At 39.0% G+C, this 20,180-nt stretch overlaps 2 protein-coding genes and 1 pseudogene across 4 annotated transcripts; 2 read left to right on the forward strand and 1 right to left on the reverse strand.

Annotated features, from left to right (window-relative positions):
- The first annotated feature begins 252 nt into the window (after window positions 1–252).
- LOC126599330 (uncharacterized protein At2g29880-like) lies at window positions 253–2,697 on the forward strand (annotated as a pseudogene).
- A 358-nt stretch (window positions 2,698–3,055) lies between these two features.
- LOC126599332 (adrenodoxin-like protein 2, mitochondrial) lies at window positions 3,056–17,647 on the forward strand. 3 transcript variants are annotated; one of them, XM_050265694.1, is made up of 8 exons: window positions 3,056–3,419; window positions 4,265–4,379; window positions 4,522–4,592; window positions 6,143–6,258; window positions 6,881–6,987; window positions 16,969–17,018; window positions 17,108–17,190; window positions 17,264–17,647. In XM_050265694.1, exons 2-8 carry the CDS (start codon window positions 4,322–4,324, stop codon window positions 17,376–17,378), a joined length of 600 nt encoding a protein of 199 aa, XP_050121651.1. In that variant the 5' UTR covers window positions 3,056–3,419; window positions 4,265–4,321; the 3' UTR covers window positions 17,379–17,647. The 3 variants fall into 3 exon arrangements, with proteins under 3 accessions (XP_050121651.1, XP_050121652.1, XP_050121653.1); XM_050265695.1 differs by having other exon boundaries at window positions 3,065–3,419; window positions 4,525–4,592; XM_050265696.1 differs by lacking the exons at window positions 3,056–3,419; window positions 4,265–4,379 and adding an exon at window positions 5,346–5,476 and having other exon boundaries at window positions 4,528–4,592.
- Window positions 11,507–13,357, reverse strand: LOC126599331 (uncharacterized). Its single transcript, XM_050265693.1, has 2 exons — window positions 13,184–13,357; window positions 11,507–12,989 (listed from the first exon to the last, which is right to left on the reverse strand). The coding sequence occupies exon 2, from the start codon at window positions 12,240–12,242 to the stop codon at window positions 11,568–11,570; it is 675 nt and encodes a 224-aa protein (XP_050121650.1). The 5' UTR covers window positions 12,243–12,989; window positions 13,184–13,357; the 3' UTR covers window positions 11,507–11,567.
- Window positions 17,648–20,180: the final 2,533 nt, after the last annotated feature.

Here is a 20,180-nt window from a genome sequence, read left to right on the forward strand (position 1 = left end):
GGGGGGTGTAGTCAAATTAGGATTTGGTAGGATTTTAATAGACTTTAAAATCTGGGTGTAGTCGATTAGAGTTTTAAAAGAGGATTTTAAAAGATTATGAAATCATGGTGTAGTCAAATTAGGATTTAAGAGGATTTTAAAAATACACCCAAATCAAGGGATAGTCGATTAAGAGTTTAAAGACTACATTCAAATCAAGGGATAGTGAGAATGTCAAAGATTTATTAGGATTTTAATGGCTGAGGGATTTTGAGGGATTTGAGAGTGGATGGTATAAATACAAGGGGCCATCAAGAATCCAACCCTACCCCATGTAATTTCTTTTCAAGTTCATCACAGAAGTGGAACAGTCTTCCTCTCACACGTCTTCCCCTATCCCTTCAAGGTATTGCTTTTCTCTTCCCAACTTGTATAATTCTGGTATGATTGATTTGTTTCACAGATTACTGCTGCATTCCTTCTCATACATATATATCTATACGTATAATACCGCATATCCCTAGCTTCTTCGAATTCATGCTTTTTATGTTGATTATTTTTCAGTTGTATTGTTTTTCTATTTGATAGCTGAAAAACTGATACATTTGATTTGATGTAATGAAAAGAGAAAACCTAATATACATGCAATAGATTAGCTAATATGCATGTTTTTTTAACCAGCCGAGAGGAACTTTGGATATTTTATTCCAAATAATTGAAAGGGGATTGAATAAATTTGATGGGTTTTTATTATTTCTTAAATATATGTGGTCTGTGAGAATTCAAGAATTGTTGTTTTTTATTAGAAGTGTATTTGGGTTTAGTTCTTAATCTGTGTTCAGTTCTCCATTGTCATTGTTAGGTTAATTAAGGATCAAAATTCTAGTTTCTGATCACTAGTCCATTTTTCCTTTCGCTATAAAAAAAGAGGGCAGTTTCAAAGGTTTCGTGGACTGGAACTTTGCTCTAAAATCTCTTATATAATCCTTTATGGTTGGGAAAATCCTTAAATTTATGCCTTTCTTTATTGTATGATTTCAACCATAACGAGATTTCTTCAACATTATATAATCCTTTATGGTTGGGAAAATTCTTGTTTCTCTTGCTTGAGGAAACTGTTTCTCTTTTTATATATATCAACTTTTGGAGATTCTTTTCGACTGTTGTTGATGTGGTGCGTTGATTTTTGGTTTCTGCAAATGATCATTCATAGGTCATTTGCATTATTTTATTCATTTGTTAAGAGTTTAGATTGAATATTTTCCCCTAGTTTTGTTTGTTGTATTGAATTTGGTTATTATGATTAGCATTTTTTCATGAATTTGGTTATTATGATTAATTAGACTAGAGCTTACTATGTTTGTTTGGTTAATTAAGGTACTATGTTGCTTTATTAACGCATTGCATATTATATGATTCGGATGATTTTTGTTAAGTATGTCCTAAATTGATTTTTTGTTACTGCTACTGCTTCCATCACTAGTAATTAGAAATGGGAGACGAACAACAAGAAATTGGAAAAGTGAAGGCCAAAAGTGATTATACCGCTTGAACTTTGGAAGAGAGCAAAATGTTGTTACAATTGCTCGTTGAAGCTACATTGCGTGGATGGCGTGATGCTAATGGCTTGCTAACCAAAGATATTGTTACGACAAAAATACTTCCGGCACTTAATGAAAGACTAAAGTGTAATAAAACTTATAAGTATTACACAAGTCGAATGAGATATTTTAAGAAAGAATATGGAAAGTATAGTCAACTTATGGGAAGCAACTCTGGCTTTGGGTGGGATGCAAACACAGAGATTTGTTGCTGATGACGAAGTTTGGGAAGAATACTTTAGGGTGAGCTTCTTGGCTTTTATTTAAAATATTAAATGTAACTTGAATGTATACTTATAATTTATTGAACAATTGTGATTTTCTTGTTTATTTTGTAGGCCCACCCAGACCAAAGAAACATTCGTAAAAAATCTTGTGATGACTATGAAGATTTGCAAATCGTACTTGGGAATGCAACTGCCATTGGAAAACACTCATTGGGATTGGGTGAGGAAACTGATGCAAGAACTTTTGTAGTGGAAGATGGACAAGGTGGAACAGAGGAAGATGAACAAGTTGGAATAGAGAACTTGTTTTATGATGAGGAAAATAGGGGCTTTGTACTAAATCAAAACCAAGCATCACACCAAACTTCATCATTCGATCAATCATCCCCATTCTTACCCACTCAAACCACTAGTTCAGAGATTCCCCCAGAAATCACCAACCGTAGGAAACGAAACAGAACCCAATACCAAGGGAATACTAGATCATCTGAGACCACTAATCAAGCTAGAATTATGGAAAATATTTCACTTACTCTCGATTCAATTGCCACTGACTTCTGAGGAGTCCATAGTCTGTTGGAGAAAAGGGATAAGGATAGAGAGAGACAAAATTCTATATGGGATGCCATCAAGGAAACCCCAAATTTGGATGAACCTGCTCGCTATCAAGCGGTCGCTTTGCTCAATACTAAAACAAAAAAGAATGCATTTCTGAAGATGTCACCGGAAGAGCGGTCAAATTGGATATGCTATAATTTGAAATGATATGATTCATGATACATTAGTTTTTTTTTGTTCGGTTGTATTTTGGATTATGTTTAATTGGCTTATTCATACTTGTTAACTGAATTATGTTGGATTATGTTTAATGAATGATGTGTTTAATTTAATTAATGATATTATGTGAGAATGTAGGATTTAGCTCTGCTGAATTTGGATAATGTACTATTGCTATTAGACTATGTAGGAAATTGAATGTGGGGATGTAGGATTTGGCTCTATTGAATTTTAGTTGTTGTTAACGGAAAAGGCTAATTGGCTTCCCCCAATTGAGGAAATCCGAACTCTACTTGATCATAGTGTTCATGGAACACTCTTCACTTTTTCTCAAGTTTCTATATCAATGTTTTTTGTTCTTTTCTGAAATGAATTTGTGTTTCATTGTTATTTGATTCTAGATTAGTGCGCGACCTTCTTACACTTTGTAAGCAGTAGACTCGTCAATTAGTATTTCTTGGTCTATTGTGGAGATTATGATAATGAACTACCAGATAGCAATCTTATTTAGATTAGATGTCTCCCAGTCTATGATTAAGGGTAAAATCGTAAGAGTAAAATCCTAAGAAATTTTTGAAAGAGTCCAAATCTTGAGAAATCCTCGAAAGAAATCCACTTAAAAAAAGACTAATGAAAGTTGTAAAACGCAGCTGACTCTCTCTCTCTCTCTCTCTCACTCACTCTAGCCTTCTCATCCCTCAACTTTGAGTTTTTCTGGTCTCAAACTTTTTTTTATTTTTTTTGAGGAACCTCAGCCAAAAGCAACGGAGTCGATATTGTCGAAAAGGCAACGCCGTCAACGAGTCAATAGCCGTCGGCCCTTCAGTCTCATCCGGTTAGTGTCCGCCTTTTTCTCTGTCTATGATTTCACGAATTTGTTTTTTTCTGAGAATATTGTATGTGAATAAGAGAAAATCAAATTGCACCTACACAAATTTGAGTCTGTTTATTTCAATACTCTAATTCCTCCTCCTCGCCCTCGGGGATCCATTACCGGGAATTTCAATCTCAGTTTGGTTAGGTCTTTGATTTCTCATGGATTCGGTAGGCAGAATTTTTTCACTTCTCTCGTTGCTTTTATGGCCGCCCCTAGAAATTACACTAAAAGAAGGTTCATGTTCATCCCTATGCTCTCAATGTCATTGGTTCATTTATTTTATTTTTTGTTTGATTAGTCACCTTTGCATTTTGGACTTTTAGTGCCTGGTGAAACTATGAATTTGTAAATAGTAATTGCAGTTTTCCCAACTTCAATTAACAAGGTTCTGATGATGACATCCAAATTTATGAAGAGTGTGGACGCCCTTCTTCCAGAGTGCAGTTCAATAATTTGAAATCATCAGTTTTTTAGGTCCTCCTTTGAGAATTGGCCTTGCAAAAAATCAGCCAAATCTCAACTTGCTTAGCTATTTAATAAACAATTTCAGTTAAGGCTGATCCTTTGCAGGGGGCGATCCTTGAAAACCTAAAGTGATGGACGATTAGAATTACCAAACTATATTGCAGTGTTTGTGTAGTTTGGGGAAGATGTTACACTTATCTTAAAATGTGGACATCCTCTTTTCTTCCTGCCTGGAACTTGAGTATCTCTAAGTGGAGATAATTTGACAATAAAGTTTCTTTTTCCCTATCATTTGAAAAGAAAAATCAGAATTTGAATATATCTTTTTGATTTTCCAGATAAAGTTCCTCAATTTTCTTTGGTGGAGTTAGGGTTTACTAAGAGGTCTGACGATTATGTTTGCTTCTCAACTTTCAAGAATCGGATTTTTGATACTGAAACAGCTCTCCAGAGGTATGCACTAAAATTCTTTATTTAGCTAATGCCTGTTTGAAGCTCACCTTGTTGAAAGCCAAACCATTTTTTCTAAAGTATTTTCTACTCATTTTGATGTTATTATGTGATCATTCTCAAAATGTTTCCCTTTTGCAATCAGCAGGCAAATCCGCATCTTTAACCAGATCAGGATATACGAGTAATTCTTACAGACAATGCTTGCAAACTCTGGTCAGTTACCACCTCTGATATAAATTGATATCCTCTGAGTGATCACTTCACTTAAACAGCTATAGGTGAAAACCTTTTTTTTTTATATATAGTAATCATGCTGGATGCTTAATTTTTATGTTTATTTGTACTCGTGAAGTGCAGAAGAAACCAATCAATTAAAGAAGCTATTTAATGAATTTCCACCAATGAATTGATCTGGATCTTATTTTTCAAGTGACCACTTTTGTCTTCAAATAGTTGATCGCTGTGGTAATGGGACTAATTGGTATGACCTGCATGGTCTAGACTCTAGTTCTATGAGAATTATTGGGTAGGAAAGGAGAGCTGTTAGCCATATATGGTTTCTTCTTCATTTCTTGGTGGAGCTATATTAGAACCATTACTTTCACTCTGACATTTGAGAAGCTCACATTGAATTAACTACTATCTTTTCATTCTTTTCTGCTTAATGTCACAGTGATATTATTCTTTGTTATATGGTATAGAATGAGATATTCTTGCATATCTAGGATAGTAGGATGTAATGCCTTGGGAGTGTTGAAGATGAAATGGACCAAGTTCATTCCAATTTAGTGACACAGCACAAGGGTATAAGGATTACAAATGTAAATCCTGAAGAACAAAGGTTGTTTGATTATATCTGAATTGATGCATTACATTGAGAGCCAAATGGCTTAAATAGACTTAATCACAGGCTTGAAAGGCTCAAGGCTCAAAGGTCCGATTTTTATTACAGAATTTAAAATGCAGTTTTAAAGCCTAAATAGCCTCGGATGACTAAAATCCATCATATGTCGGCGAAGCGGTGAATTTGAACTGGGATGGCCCACATTTTTCGGGAAGGTCTCATGGGCTCAAAACGGAGCTCGGACGCAAAATCTGTAAATTCCTACTACGTCCTTTTTCTTTCCTATGGTCCATTTCGTTTTCAATCTCTTCGGCCATTTGTTCTACGGTCCATTTTGTCTTCAATCCAGACATGGGATAAACAAGCCCCCCCCCCCCCACCCCCGCGGGTAAAGGCACATGTGGGACCCACTAATTCCTTGAGTATTACAAAATGCAGGATGTCAGGAATAGGAATGATACACGGACCTTGCACTCTTATTCTAAATAAGTAAACATGCCATAGGTCTTACTTATAGTACGGTCTTCTGACTCGTATCAAAGGAAGGAAGCAGTCATGTTTCCTCCCAATGCTAAACTTAGGTCTGCATTTACGAAGACGAGATAAAACAAAATCAGTTTAGTAATATACATTTGGCAAGTAGTTTGTGGTTTGTCATGAGCGTATTTTAAATCTAAATGAAGGCATATATGTCGTTTTCAAATTGTTTTTAGTATTTTAAGTATTTATTGAAGAAGTTGGGAATTGTAAATATACTTGAGTTGGTCAGTGTAGGTAAGTTGAAGGATGAAGGATGATTATTATGAAGTTCTGAGTAGTTTTAAATTTATGTATTTTGTTTAGAGTGAGCTTGCATAGATGTGTTCGCGTTTTTATTCTCATTTAGATTATATTTGTGGTTTCCTTGTCTTATGAACAGTTTGATCACCAGTCTGAAACTAAGTTGTTGCAAGCAACCATCTTTGAGAACCGTTATCTTTTTTATACCAGTAGTGCCAGCCATTCTTCAAATGAAGGGATTGAGCAGAAAGAAAAGTAAGTTGTTTGAGGTTAAACGGGTTCAAAAATAATAATCAGTAATAATGATAGGAGATACGATTCTGAGAAGCAGCATAGTAGTAGGAGAACAGAGTCAAATGAACATGCATGCATGATTTAAACATATATCTCCGCAGTTTTTTGTGCGAAATTTGTTGCAGTTTGGTTTATCTTCACCTCATGGCCCTAATTTTCGTTTGAGTGGAGAGATCTGCAGTAAGATTATTATGTTGTTTCTTCACACCAAGATGAACTATTTGCAGGATATCAGTGACATTTGTTGATAAGGATGGAGAGGAAAAACATATCAAGGTTCCTACTGGAATGTCTATTCTTGAAGCTGCCCATGAAAAATAAGTTGTTTGAGGTTAAACGGGTTCAAAAATAATAATCAGTAATAATGATAGGAGATACGATTCTGAGAAGCAGCATAGTAGTAGGAGAACAGAGTCAAATGAACATGCATGCATGATTTAAACATATATCTCCGCAGTTTTTTGTGCGAAATTTGTTGCAGTTTGGTTTATCTTCACCTCATGGCCCTAATTTTCGTTTGAGTGGAGAGATCTGCAGTAAGATTATTATGTTGTTTCTTCACACCAAGATGAACTATTTGCAGGATATCAGTGACATTTGTTGATAAGGATGGAGAGGAAAAACATATCAAGGTTCCTACTGGAATGTCTATTCTTGAAGCTGCCCATGAAAATGATATAGAACTTGAAGGCAAGGTTCTGATGCTTATTTAATAGTCTTTTTCACCTTAAACCCAAATCTGCTCCATCAATTACTGTCGTCCCCTAGATATCATTTTACAGAATCATTTGTTTTAGGTTTCATAATTTTCATGCATCTCTCCACTGATAGTACTGATAGGTGTTTGTCAAATCAATTTGGAAAATAATTATTGATTGCTTCAGAATGCATATTTCTTGAAAGGGGAATTTGCACAAGTACCACCTAAATTAGCAGGGGCGTAAGCAGTTTCCACCTAGAAAAGAAATTGGCAACAAATATCTAGACTTCATTATTGGCGCAAATCTACCACCTAGGTTGGTCACCAACTATGAAGCACGGATACTTTAGTTTGGTTGTGTATCCTGTATCCAATCCGATACTTCATCGGACACAATACTTGTTGGATACTCACCGGATAACGGTATTCGGCTTTTAGGATACCATTACACTTTCAGATGAGAAATTAAGAGGAGAGAATTAATAGGAAGCAAAAATTTAGTTGAATTTGATGAATACAAACAGCTTGCCTCTGATTGAAACAAGGGAGAACTCTCACACTTAAATTAACTTGAATTTAGATGTTTTCACGTTTAAATATGTTTTAAATTATATATTTTTGTTGTTGTATCCATGACGTATCCTAGTTTTTAGAGATTTTACATATCGCTGTGTCTTGTCATATGGTATCATCGTATCCATAATGGTATCCATGCTTCATAGGTCACCATCCATATGCTGTTAAATCAAGCCCTGGTTCCACACGCATGAACTACTCTGAGAAAAATTGGGTAAATGTCCTCTGTATTAATTAGAAGAAAAACAAATTAACAAGCTGAAAGAATTCATAAACAAAGAAAAAAAAATTAGAAACTATAGTCCCATAATTACATTACTTCAACTTTCATTACTTCAAGAAAACCCAACAATTGTCCCATAATTACAATTTACCCCTATGTACCAAAGCCTGAACAGTGTCTGAGTTTCAAATAGTATACTTTTAATGCCTGTTTGAACACTTGGGTAAACTTGGGTTTCAGCTTGAGGCCGTGTAAGTTTATCTTACATTGCCGGTCCCAAGCCCGGATAAAGGAGAAGGGGGAGGGCGTCAGGTAGTCGACAGCCGGCACTCCATGATCACGTCGAATCTTTATGAAAATGAATCCAGAACGAAATCGCGCTAAAGCTAGGGCGTCACCCGTAAGTGGCGCGCTGTGTGGCCCGAGCACAGTGATAAGTGAGCAAGGGTCGCTGTATCTCCATCGGCACCCGGATGCAGTGTTAAATGAGCAAGGGGGCCATAAAAACTTCTTTTCGAACGACTCCACTCAAAGTTGTTTGGGAGCATATGCTCCTATCAACTTTACACGGGACACACAAAAGAAGTACTTTGATCCTATTAGACGGGGAATGGTGAAGAAGCTAGGACAGAAGGGTAGAGTTCAAGAGAGCAAAATGCGTTTAGGAACGTGGAATACAGGAACCTTGACGGGAAAATCTATGGAAGTAATAGAAGTTATGGTGAGGAGAAGGATAAATATTATGTGCCTACAAGAAACTAAGTGGGTTGGTCGTAAGGCAAAGGATCTAGAAAACTCAGGGTTTAAACTATGGTATTCGGGCACAAATAGAACGAGAAACGGTGTTGGCATCATCGTGGACAAGACCTTGACACAAGATGTTGTAGATGTCAAGAGGGTAGGAGATAGAATCATGGCAATCAAAATTGTAATAGGACAAGAACTTATCAATGTGATTAGTGCGTACGCACCTCAAGTAGGGTTGGATACGAGTTCGAAGGAGAAATTTTGGGAAGACCTTGCAGACTTGGTGCAAGGAATTGCTCAGACAGAGAAGTTATTTATAGGAGGAGATTTAAATGGACACGTGGGCAGGGAGACAGGCAACTATGGAGGTTTTCATGGTGGCCATGGTTTTGGGGAGAGAAACGAGGATGGGGAAGCTATCTTGGATTTTGCAATGGCATATGATCTCTTCTTAGCCAATACCTTCTTTAAGAAGAGAGAAGAACATGTGATCACCTACAAGAGTGGGTCGTCAAAAACACAAATAGATTTTCTTCTAATGAGGAAAGGGGATCGTATAACTTGTAAGGATTGCAAAGTTATACCAGGAGAGAGCGTGGCTAATCAACATCGCTTGTTGGTGATGGATGTACATATCAAAAGAGTGAGAAAAAAGAACAAGACTTGGAAGTGCCAAAGGACTAGATGGTGGAATCTAAAAGAAGAAAAACAAGCCATTTTCAAAGAGAAAGTAATCACCCAGTGTGTGTGGGATAGAGAGGGGGAAGCTAACCAAATGTGGGATTCCATGGCTAGTTGTATCCGAAAAGTAGCAAAAGAGGTATTAGGAGAGTCCAAGGGCTTTGCCCCACACCAAAAGGAATCTTGGTGGTGGAATGAGGAGGTACAAACAAAGGTGAAGGCTAAGAAGGAATGTTGTAAAGCCTTATACAAGGATAGGACCGATGAAAATGGTGAAAGGTATAGAAAAGCGAAGCAAGAGGCGAAGAAAGCTGTGAGAGAAGCTAAGTTAGCGGCTTATGACGATATGTATAAGCGACTAGATACCAAAGAAGGAGAGTTGGATATCTATAAACTAGCTAGAGCAAGGGAAAAGAAGACAAGGGACCTAAACCAAGTGAGGTGCATCAAAGATGAGGATGGAAAGGCTCTTGCTACAGAGAACGCGGTTAAAGACAGATGTAAATGTTATTTTTATAATCTTTTCAATGAAGGACATGAAAGGAGTGCTTCTTTATGGGAGTTGAGTAACTCAGAAGAGTGTAGAAACTACTCTTTTTATCGTAGAATTCGGAAGGAAGAAGTGGTTGTAGCTTTGAAGAAGATGAAGCATAGAAAAGCAGTAGGCCCAGACGATATACCAATCGAAGTGTGGAAAGTTTTGGGAGAGACAGATATAACATGGCTCACTGACCTTTTCAATAGGATTCTGAAAACGAAGAAGATGCCAAATGAGTGGCGAACGAGCACTTTGGTGCCTATCTACAAGAATAAGGGCGATGTACAAAATTGCATGAACTATAGGGGTATTAAGCTAATGAGTCATACAATGAAGCTCTGGGAGAGAGTCATTGAGCATAGATTGAGGCAAGAGACACGGGTTTCGGACAACCAATTCGGGTTCATGCCAGGGCGCTCAACAATGGAGGCAATCTATCTCTTACGAAGATTGATGGAAAGATATAGAGATGGGAAAAAGGATTTACACATGGTCTTTATAGATTTGGAAAAAGCGTATGATAGGGTCCCAAGAGACATTCTTTGGAGGATTTTAGAGAAGAAAGGAGTACGAGTAACATATATCTAAGCTATACAAGATATGTATGAAGGAGCAAAGACTGCCGTAAGAACTCATGAAGGACAAACCGAAAGCTTTCCCATAACTGTAGGATTACATCAAGGTTCATCCTTAAGTCCTTACCTTTTTGCGTTGGTAATGGATGAGTTAACAGGACATATTCAAGATGATATTCTTTGGTGTATGCTTTTCGCAGACGATATAGTGTTGATAGATGAAACTCAGGAAGGGGTAAATGCAAAGCTTAACCTTTGGAGAGAAGTGTTGGAATCTAAAGGTCTTCGCCTAAGCCGATCAAAGACAGAATATATGGAGTGCAAGTTCAGTGCAAATGGAGGCCAAAACGAGTTAGGGGTGAGGATCGGAGATCAAGAAATAACAAAGAGCGACCGTTTTCGTTACCTAGGATCTATCTTGCAAAAGAACGGAGAATTAGATGGAGATCTCAACCATAGAATACAAGCTGGATGGATGAAGTGGAAGAGTGCATCAGGCGTTTTGTGTGACCGCCGTATGCCACTAAAGCTCAAGGGAAAATTCTATAGGACGGCAATAAAGCCGGCGATACTGTATGGCACAGAATGTTGGGCGGTGAAGCATCAACACGTACACAAAATGGGTGTAGCGGAGATGAGGATGCTTCGTTGGATGTGTGGGCACACGAGAAAGGATAAGATTAGGAATGAGGATATCCGGGGTAAAGTAGGAGTAGCCGAAATTGAAGGAAAGATGAGAGAAAATCGGTTACGGTGGTTTGAACATGTGCAAAGAAGGCCTACTGACGCTCCGATTAGAAGATGCGACTATGGGACAGAGGTTCAGGGCCGAAGGGGTAGAGGAAGACCTAGGAAAACTTTGGAAAAGACCCTAAGAAAAGACTTAGAGTACTTGGATCTAACGGAGGGCATGACACAGGACAGAACACAATGGCGTTCTAAGATTCATATAGCCGATCCCATTCAGTGACTTGGATTTTCCAAGTCTCCAACCGAGAAGTTTTCCTCACTCGGGAAATTAAGGGAACACTACCTCAACCTACATTCTCCACTCACAAAGCTTCAACATACAAGCTTCAACAAAAGAAAATTCAAAGAACTTAGCGAAGAAGGCTTTGGTGTATTTAACACAATACGTTGAAATGAAAGAAAGCTTATTTATTGATATCCCCGATAAGTTACAAATATGTACATATACTTGAGTCAAAATAAACAAACAAGAGAGAGCCTTCACAAAGGTTGCTTAGGAGAAGTCTCAGCAGTCGGTAGAGCCCCAGAAAGAGAAGGCACCGGAGGGGGATCATTCGGAGCCTCAGTACTGGACAGAACCCTAGAAGGAGGAGGCATCAGAGGTTGATCATTTGGAGCTTCATTAAGCGGTACAGCCCCAGAAGACGAAGGCAATAAATGCCTTTGGAACAAACCCACAAATCTCTGATGATCAAGTAAAACCTGACCATCAGATTCCTTCATCTGGTCAAGCTTCCTCTTCATGTTTGTAGCATAGTCATGTGCGAGCCGGTGCAACTGTTTATTCTCATGCTTGAGCCCTCTAATCTCCTGTTTGAGACTCATCACTTCAGCCACCAATGATTCAACTTGGCGGGTTCGAGCAAATAGGCGTTGGGCCATATTAGACACAGAACCTGCACACTGAACACTAAGAGCCAGAGAATCCTTAACAGCCAACTCATCAGACCGTTTGGAAAGTAGTCTGTTATCTTTGGGAGTGAGAAGGTTCCTGGCCACTACCGCAGCGGTCATATCATTCTTCATCACGGAATCCCCAACGGTAAGAGGACCAGTAGGGGAGACGAAGGATGGGCGCCATATGTTGTCTGGAGAAGGCGAGGCTGCCTCTTCAACAAGGTTCAAGTCAAAACGACGGTCGGAGGGGCCAGACATTTTCAAAGGTGTTGAAAAGAGAAGAGGTCGGACAAATCAAGATCTTAGAAGTGCAAGAATGGAGCTTCTACTGGTGGATATTCAAGTGTGCTTTGGAACTTAATGTCAGCCCCTATAAAAATCTGCACTCGATGAAGCTTCAGAAATCGAAGAGGCGCCTGCTCAGAAATCGAAGAGGCGTTTGCTTTCTCAAAAGCTGGGCTGCTCAGAGACCACGAGGGTCGATCTCAGAAATCGAAGAGGCGTTTGCTTTCTCAAAAGCTGGGCTGCTCAAAGACCACTAAGGCCGATCTCAGAAATCGAAGAGGCTTGCTTTGTCAAAAGCTGGGCTGCTCAGAGACCACGAGGGCCAATCTCAGAAATCGAAGAGGCACCTACTTTTCCAGCCTTGTCAGCACCTGTCACACGCACACTCAGCTTTGCGGAAATTATGGGTATTCTGTCGAAGATTGCTGGCGAAGTAGAAAGCACATGAATTGTACTGTTCAATCACCCACTTCCCACACGCAACAGTTGCTCATGGGTACCACAGATAACTTTGCCAAAGTTCTCTGACAAAGTTGAGACACGTGAAGCTTGTAGCTCCCACTACATCGCTCTGACCAAGAAGGGTAAAAGAATAGCAAAGAAACAACACTAACAAAGTTTAGATACATAAATTTTGAAGGTCTAGCTACCATATTATTACCCACAAGGGTAAAGGAACAGTACCACTGCTGGATAATTGGAAAGTCCCAGTGTGTCAACCTCTAGCAAACAGGCCCAACCTTTACTCACATTCGAGAAAACACTCCCAACAAGATTGCTTGCTCCAAAATCGAAGAGGCACCGTCCTTCGAATCTCGAGAGCCAGACTCCCAACATGATTACTTTCTAAAAAATCGAAGAGAGGGTAAAGGAACAGTACCACTGCTGGATAATTGGAAAGTCCTTGTGTCAACCTCTGTGCTTCGTGGCAAGGTAGACTAGCAAACATGCCCAACCTTTACTCACATTCGAGAAAACACTCCCAACAAGATTGCTTGCTCCAAAATCGAAGAGGCACCGCCCTCCGAATCTCGAGAGCTAGACTCCCAACATGATTACTTTCTCAAAAATCGAAGAGACAACGCTCTCCGAATCTCGAGAGCCAGACCCCCAGCAAGATTGCTTTCTCAAAAATCGAAGAGGCATCGTTCTCCGAATCTCGAGAGCTAGATCCCCGACAGGATTGCTTGTTCAAAAACCGAAGAGGCACCACTTTCCCAACTTCAAGAGCTGGATCTCCTTGGATAAAGCTTGTCTGTAATCTTCACACGCAACATCAGCTTTCCAGATACCACAGACCACTTTTTCAAAGTGCTCTGACAGAGTTAAAACATGTGAAGCTGGCAGCTCCCACTACCGTGCTATGACCAAGCAGGGTAAAGGAATAGCATTATTACTTGATGTTAGGGAGACTCCTATATATGTCGACCTCCATCCCCAACGGACAGGCAGACCTGCAAAAATGCTCAACCCTTCCTCTTATTTGAGAGGGCACTCCCAACGAAGCCTTTCAAAATATTCAGCTTTCTTTCCCCCCGATAACACCTCTGTAAACAAGCTATACTAGAGCAAGAATATCTCATATCATCAGGGTTAAAAGCAAGAATATCTCATATCATCAGGGTTAAAAGCAAGAATATCCCATATCATGCTTTTTCCTTGTCTTTTCCTTTGGCCTTGTTCTTACCTGCAAGACAAGGAGAATGAGAGCAATCAGTCAGCACTTGGAATCAAGCTTCCAGCCAGGAACTGACTGCCTGGAACCCCTTACCTGATTACTTACCTGGCATTGCTCTCGAGTACTCATCTTCAACATCTTATGCTTCCAGGGAAGATACCGCATCTGCTTGAGGAACAGATAGGGCAAGTGAGAAGGATACAAGGAAGCATGTGGAGACAAGCGTAACAGCACACGTGCCGATACATCCACTACTCTGTCAAAAGCAAAAGTATCCCATATCAGCAGGGTCGAACGTACTCTAGATTTGATGGACTTGTTTTGACCCTCAAATTCTTCAGTCGGCCTTATACTCTGGAGAAAACCAGAAAACCCTCCAGCCCAGTTCAAGAATAAGCCTGTGGAAAGTTACTTCTTCAAAAGTAAAAGTATCCCATATCATCTCTTCTCATTTTTCTTCTCTTTATCTTTCATTCTGCCTGCAAGATAGGGAGAATGTGAACAATCAGCCGGAGCTCTGATTGCTTACCTTGTCTGTCACCTCTTTCAGCAGATCCCTTAGCTCGGCGACTTGGGGGACTCCTACTACATGGTTTGTATCGCGCTTAACCAAGCCTGAAACTACAAGTAAGCTTCAAGTGAAATTGATACATTACCTTGTGCATCTCCACCAGTTACAGATACCACCCCTGGATGGAGGAAGAGTACTTCCAGAGAAGATGCCACATCTACCTATGAGACAGATAAGGCAAGTCAAGACGATACCACACTCCGGTACTTAGAAGTTTCGTGGTTACGAGATCATTCTCCCACAATATTTCCTAATGTCATTTGTACTAAATCATTCACTTGTACTCACTAAAGGAGAGATTGAACCTATGTACTTGTGTAAACCCTTCACAATTAATGAGAACTCATCTATTCCGTGGACGTAGCCAATCTGGATGAACCACGTACATCTTGTGTTTGCTTTCCTATCTCTATCTATTTATATACTTATCCACACTAATGACCGGAGCAATGTAGCGAAGATCACAAAAAGTGACCGTTTTCGCTACCTAGGATCTATCTTGCAAGAGAACGGAGACTTAGATGGAGATCTCAACCATAGAATACAAGCTGGATGGATGAAGTGTAAGAGTGCATCCGGCGTGTTTGTGTGACCGTCGTAGGCCACTAAAGCTCAAGGGAAAATTTTATAGGACGGCAATAAGGCCGCAATGTTGTATGGCACAGAATGTTGGGCGGTGAAGCATCAACACGTACACAAAATGGGTGTTGCGGAGATGAGGATGCTTCGTGGGAGGTATGGGCACACGAGAAATGATAAGATTGAGAATGAGGATATCCGAGGTAAAGTAGGAGTAGCCAAAATTGAAGGAAATATGAGAGAAAATCGGTTCCGGTGATTTGGACATGTGCAAAGAAGGCCTACTGACGCTCCGGTTCGAAAATGTGACTACGGGACAGAGGTTCAGGGCCGAAGGGGTAGAGGAAGACCTAGGAAAACTTTGGAATAGACCCTAGGAAAAGACTTGAGTACTTGGATCTAACGGAGGACATGACACAAAACCGAGCGCAATGGCGTTCTAGGATTCATATAGCTGACCCCACTTAGTGGGAAAAAGCTTTGTTGTTGTTGTTGTTGAAAGAACGTTATCCATGTATCAGGTTCGAACCTGTCATTTTTAGAGTCTCCATTCTTTGCTCGTTTAATAGAAACCACTTGGCCATCATCTAGCCGGGCATCGTAGACAGTTCCAGTACCTCCTTCACCTACTTGTGATTGATGGACATAGGGTGGTGGTGGGGGAGGGGGAGATTCCTTGGTGGGTGGTGGTCGTAGTGGAACTTTTCAAGCAATAATTCATTTTTTATATTTTCACACTGAAAAAAGTTATAAGGTAAAGGGCGAAATTTTGGTGAGTGTGGAGTCAAGTGGAAAACTCTTAAACCCCTGTACCCAATCCCCAACTCCGACCTTCCCCATCCTCACTATGCAGTTCACAGTTGCAGCGCACAATTCCCCTTCAGGCCTCCACATTCAAGCTATAAAAGATATGTATGATGGAGCAAAGATGTTGTAAGGATTCATGAAGGATAAACTAAAAGCTTTCCTATAATTGTAGGTTTACATCAAGGCTCATCTTTAAATCCTTACCTTTTTACAATGGTAATGGATGAGTTAATGAGTCATATTCAAGATGATATTTCTTTGTGTATGCTTTTCACAGACGATATAGTGTTGATGGATGAAACTCAGGGGGAGTAAATGCGAAGCTTAACCTTTGGCGGGAAGTGTTGGAATCTAAAGGTCTTCGCCTTGGTAGGTCAAAGCCAGTGTATATGGAGTGCAAGTTCAGTGCGAACACGAGAAATGACGGGATTAAGAACAAGGGTATCCGAGTAAAGTAGGAGTAGCCGAAATTGAAGATAAGATAAGAGAAAATTAATTAAGGTGGTTTGGACATGTGAATCGAAGACCTATAAACGCTCCAATTAGAACTACGAGACACATGCTCAGGGCCAAATGAGTAGAGGAAGACCTTGGAAGATTTGGAAAGAGAGTCTAAGAAAAAACTTGGAGTACGTGTATCTAACGGGAGACTTGACACAAAACTGAGCGCTTTGAAGTTCTAGGATTCATACAGCTGACCCCATTTAGTGGGATAAGGCTTTGTTGTTGTAGCTTTTTTTATATTTTTAGGTTTTCTAATACAAGGATAGATATTGGAATATTTTAACAAAGTTTTATTGAGTGGGAACCTCCTAAAGAAAATTATAGGGTGTTCTTAAAGTTATTTAACAAATATTTAGATGGAGTTAGGATAAAGGTGGTACATTCACACAGTATAGAGTTTAGGTTAGACACCCCTAATAGTTCAAAGTGGTATTTGTGCAAATTTCCCTTTCTTAAAATGGATCAGACTTAGTTTGGAAACACAACGACAGTCGCTACCTTGTCAAATAGTTCTTCAATCATATTTACAGAATAATATTGTGTTTCTTATCTCATATCAGGAGCATGCGAAGGTTCACTTGCCTGTTCGACATGTCATGTGATTGTGATGGTATGTTGTATATGTTTAAAGAAACGTGCTTTTAACTTATATTTGGCTTGCATAAAGTACGAGGAGCTAACTATCGAATCATAGTGTAGGACGTGGACTATTACAACAAATTAGAAGACCCAATTGATGAGGAAAATGATATGTTGGACTTGGCCTTTGGACTTACTGAAACGTAGGTTTTCACCTATAATTGTTATAATTTTATTTGTGAGTTCATGTTAAAATGTTATGTTTCTTCGTTGTAGGTCTCGCTTGGGTTGTCAAGTCATTGCAAAACCTGAACTTGATGGAATTCGTTTAGCAATTCCAGCTGCCACCCGAAACTTTGCTGTCGATGGCTATGTTCCTAAACCACACTAGAGATGATGCACCTGAACTTGATGGAATTTTTGTAGCTATTCCTGCAGCCACCCAAAGCGATGATTGTGGAAGAGTTGGTTGAGTGTAACGTATAACTTCACAGTTTTGGAGCTCCTGTATTTTATTGGACCAATGAGCACGACTTGAGATATATATATTTGTTACTTTTATCAATTATGTGCCAGTTTGGGAGTAATTCTGGGAGGGCCATAATAACTTGTAGAAAAAAATATGTGATTCTTTATAGACTTCATATTGTTTGTTCCAAACTCTCTATGAACCCTTTGTCACCTCATTTTTTTTGCACAATATTTTATAATGTTTGCACAAGAATTATGCCAAAAATATAAGGTGGCAGAGAGTCTCAGAGTCTCCTTAGCATTTCTCATTAAACAAAACTGGATTAGAGCCAAGATGGATCTACTAAATTAACCATCTACCATTAGACCTTGGAAATCGAAATGAATTAGTTGGAAGAGGGATTTAATTTATGAGTACCTTTTTTTTTTCCAATTACGGAGTTGGAGGAGCATGATAACTTGTAGGCAAAAATATGCGAATTTAAATAAAAAAATTTGGAATGCATTTAGAGATTTTGAGAATTTCAAATTTTTGATTCAAAATTTCGGAAGGCTTTTTAGTCAAAATGGTCATTGAGATTTGCCTAACTTCTCACCTTAGTCCTTGAGATTTGAAATCAATAAAAGTGATCCTTGAGATTGTCCATCATCAATCATTTTGGTCATTCGGTGAAAAATTATGTTAAATAAGGATCCAAATGACAAAAATCACCTTCAATATAATAAACAATAGGTCAAAATGATTTGACAAAAAATGAGGGTATTTTTGTCATTTTATCTTTATTTTATGAAGATTTTTCACGAAATAACCAAAATGATTTATTGTGGACAAAATCATAATCAGTATGATATAGTTTTGGCATTTTTTTCATAATCGGTTGTTATTATACTGAACCGACAATTAATGATATGGCTTTGGTATTGGATTTTGTATACTAGCGGTATGCATGGAAGAAAATATCGATAATATCGGCAATATATCGCCGATATTATCGAATTTTGCCCAAGCCGATATTTTAACTGGTATCCAAGGGGTTTTCGTCCAAATTTCGCGATATTATCGCGAAATATCGGAACTGTGCAAGTCGGAGACGAACGCCGGAGCTTCTACAGCTCCGGCCAACTGTAAAACAACCCCCTAAACTTCGATCTAGGTATGAACATGAAATAGAAGACGCGAGGAACGTTTTTATAACGTCTGTTTGTCGTGAAACGGCCGGAGGTGTTCGGAAAGTTCTTGGACACCCACGGCCTCGCCGGAGATGGGTGTGCCTATTCCCGAGTCGATTTCATCCCAAAATCCTTGCAAAAAGATGAGATAGAACTTCAATTTCATATCTAACTTCGATCTAGAACATAAAATGAAAAACCCAAAGCTTACCTAACCGGAGAAATTGAAGGAACTCGCCGGAGCAGGTGCGATGGTGTGCGTGTGGGTCTTGGACCTCGGTGCATGTGGGTCTCAGTGCAGACAGAAAGGAGAAGGAGGAGCAGAAGGCTGGCTCGGTGCATGTGGGTCTCGGTGCAGAGAGAAAGGAGAGGGAGGAGCAGAAGGCTGTGGTGTGTGTGTGGGAGAAGGGAGAAGAGAGATCGAGAGATCTGTGTGTGTGTGTGTGTGTGTGTGTGTGTGGGAGAAGGGAGAAGAGAGATCGAGAGATCTGTGTGTGTGTGTGTGTGTGTTTGGGAGAAGGGAGAAGAGAGATCGGAGAAGGGAGAAGAAGAGAGATCGGAGATCTCTGTGTGTGTGTGTGTGTGGGAGAAGGGAGAAGAGAGATCGAGAAGGATCGAGAGAGAGATAGACGGAGGTCGTGTATGCGTGTGTGATGTTTGTGTGCGTGTGTGGTTGCGTGCATTGTGTGTGTGTGTGTGTGTGGGTTCCTCCTGTCATGAGGACATGACTCACTCAGTGTCCTAAGTTTGACATCAAATTATCACGAATTCAATATCAATTTTGTTTTGTTGGTTTTTTTATGTGTTTAAGTTTACATATTACAATTAAATGATAATCATCTTTATTTGTAAGTTAATAAAATCTTAAATTGGATGCCAATTTATCACAAATTCTATACTAAATTATCAATGTTAGCACTTGTGTGGCATGACCAAAATCCACACTCCTACATTAATTACTACATATTTTCTACACTCACAATGTTTGTCAGCTCGCTATATAATCAACTTGATAATGTTAAATCCATCATGCAATGTATTTCCTTATTTTTTGTGATAAACTAATAGATAATTGACTAAATAAACATCCTGCAAAGTTTCAATAAAAATTTCCAAGTTTTTCTTACAATTTCCGTGGTTTCCATGTAATTTTTATCGATATCGATATTATCCCGATATTTCCATCGATATTTCCGTGTTTTCGGACTACCGATACTTCCGATATTACCGATATTTTCTTCCTTGGCGGTATGCCATACCTACCAATACATATATATTTTCTATTTAGATATTTTAGGTATTTTTTACATGCTTGACATGTGAAGAACTGGAAAAATGTAAGTATTGCTATATTTTTACTAATTCTAATTATAGTACTTCAATCCAATGTTTATTGATATTTTTAATTTATTATTCAATATTACTTCTTATTCTAATCATACTTTTTTATGTAACATTTGAAGTGAAATAGTTGATGGTTCTACATCTCAAGTAGGAACATCAATTCCAAGTGCTTCGAAAAATTGATTCATGGAAGATTTCATATGCATTG

The sequence above is a fragment of the Malus sylvestris genome, chromosome 14, assembly GCF_916048215.2.
Source record: "Malus sylvestris chromosome 14, drMalSylv7.2, whole genome shotgun sequence".
Classification (NCBI taxonomy): Eukaryota; Viridiplantae; Streptophyta; class Magnoliopsida; order Rosales; family Rosaceae; genus Malus; species Malus sylvestris.

Excerpts from the sequence above, each read along its gene's own strand:
- LOC126599331 (XM_050265693.1), bottom strand. The coding sequence starts at position 12,242 with ATGTCTGGCCCCTCCGACCGTCGTTTTGACTTGAACCTTGTTGAAGAG.
- LOC126599332 (XM_050265694.1), top strand. The coding sequence starts at position 4,322 with ATGTTTGCTTCTCAACTTTCAAGAATCGGATTTTTGATACTGAAACAG. Across the intron at positions 4,380-4,521 it reads ACTGAAACAGCTCTCCAGAG|CAGGCAAATCCGCATCTTTA; the intron begins GTATGCACTAAA and ends TTTTGCAATCAG. Across the intron at positions 4,593-6,142 it reads GACAATGCTTGCAAACTCTG|TTTGATCACCAGTCTGAAAC; the intron begins GTCAGTTACCAC and ends TCTTATGAACAG.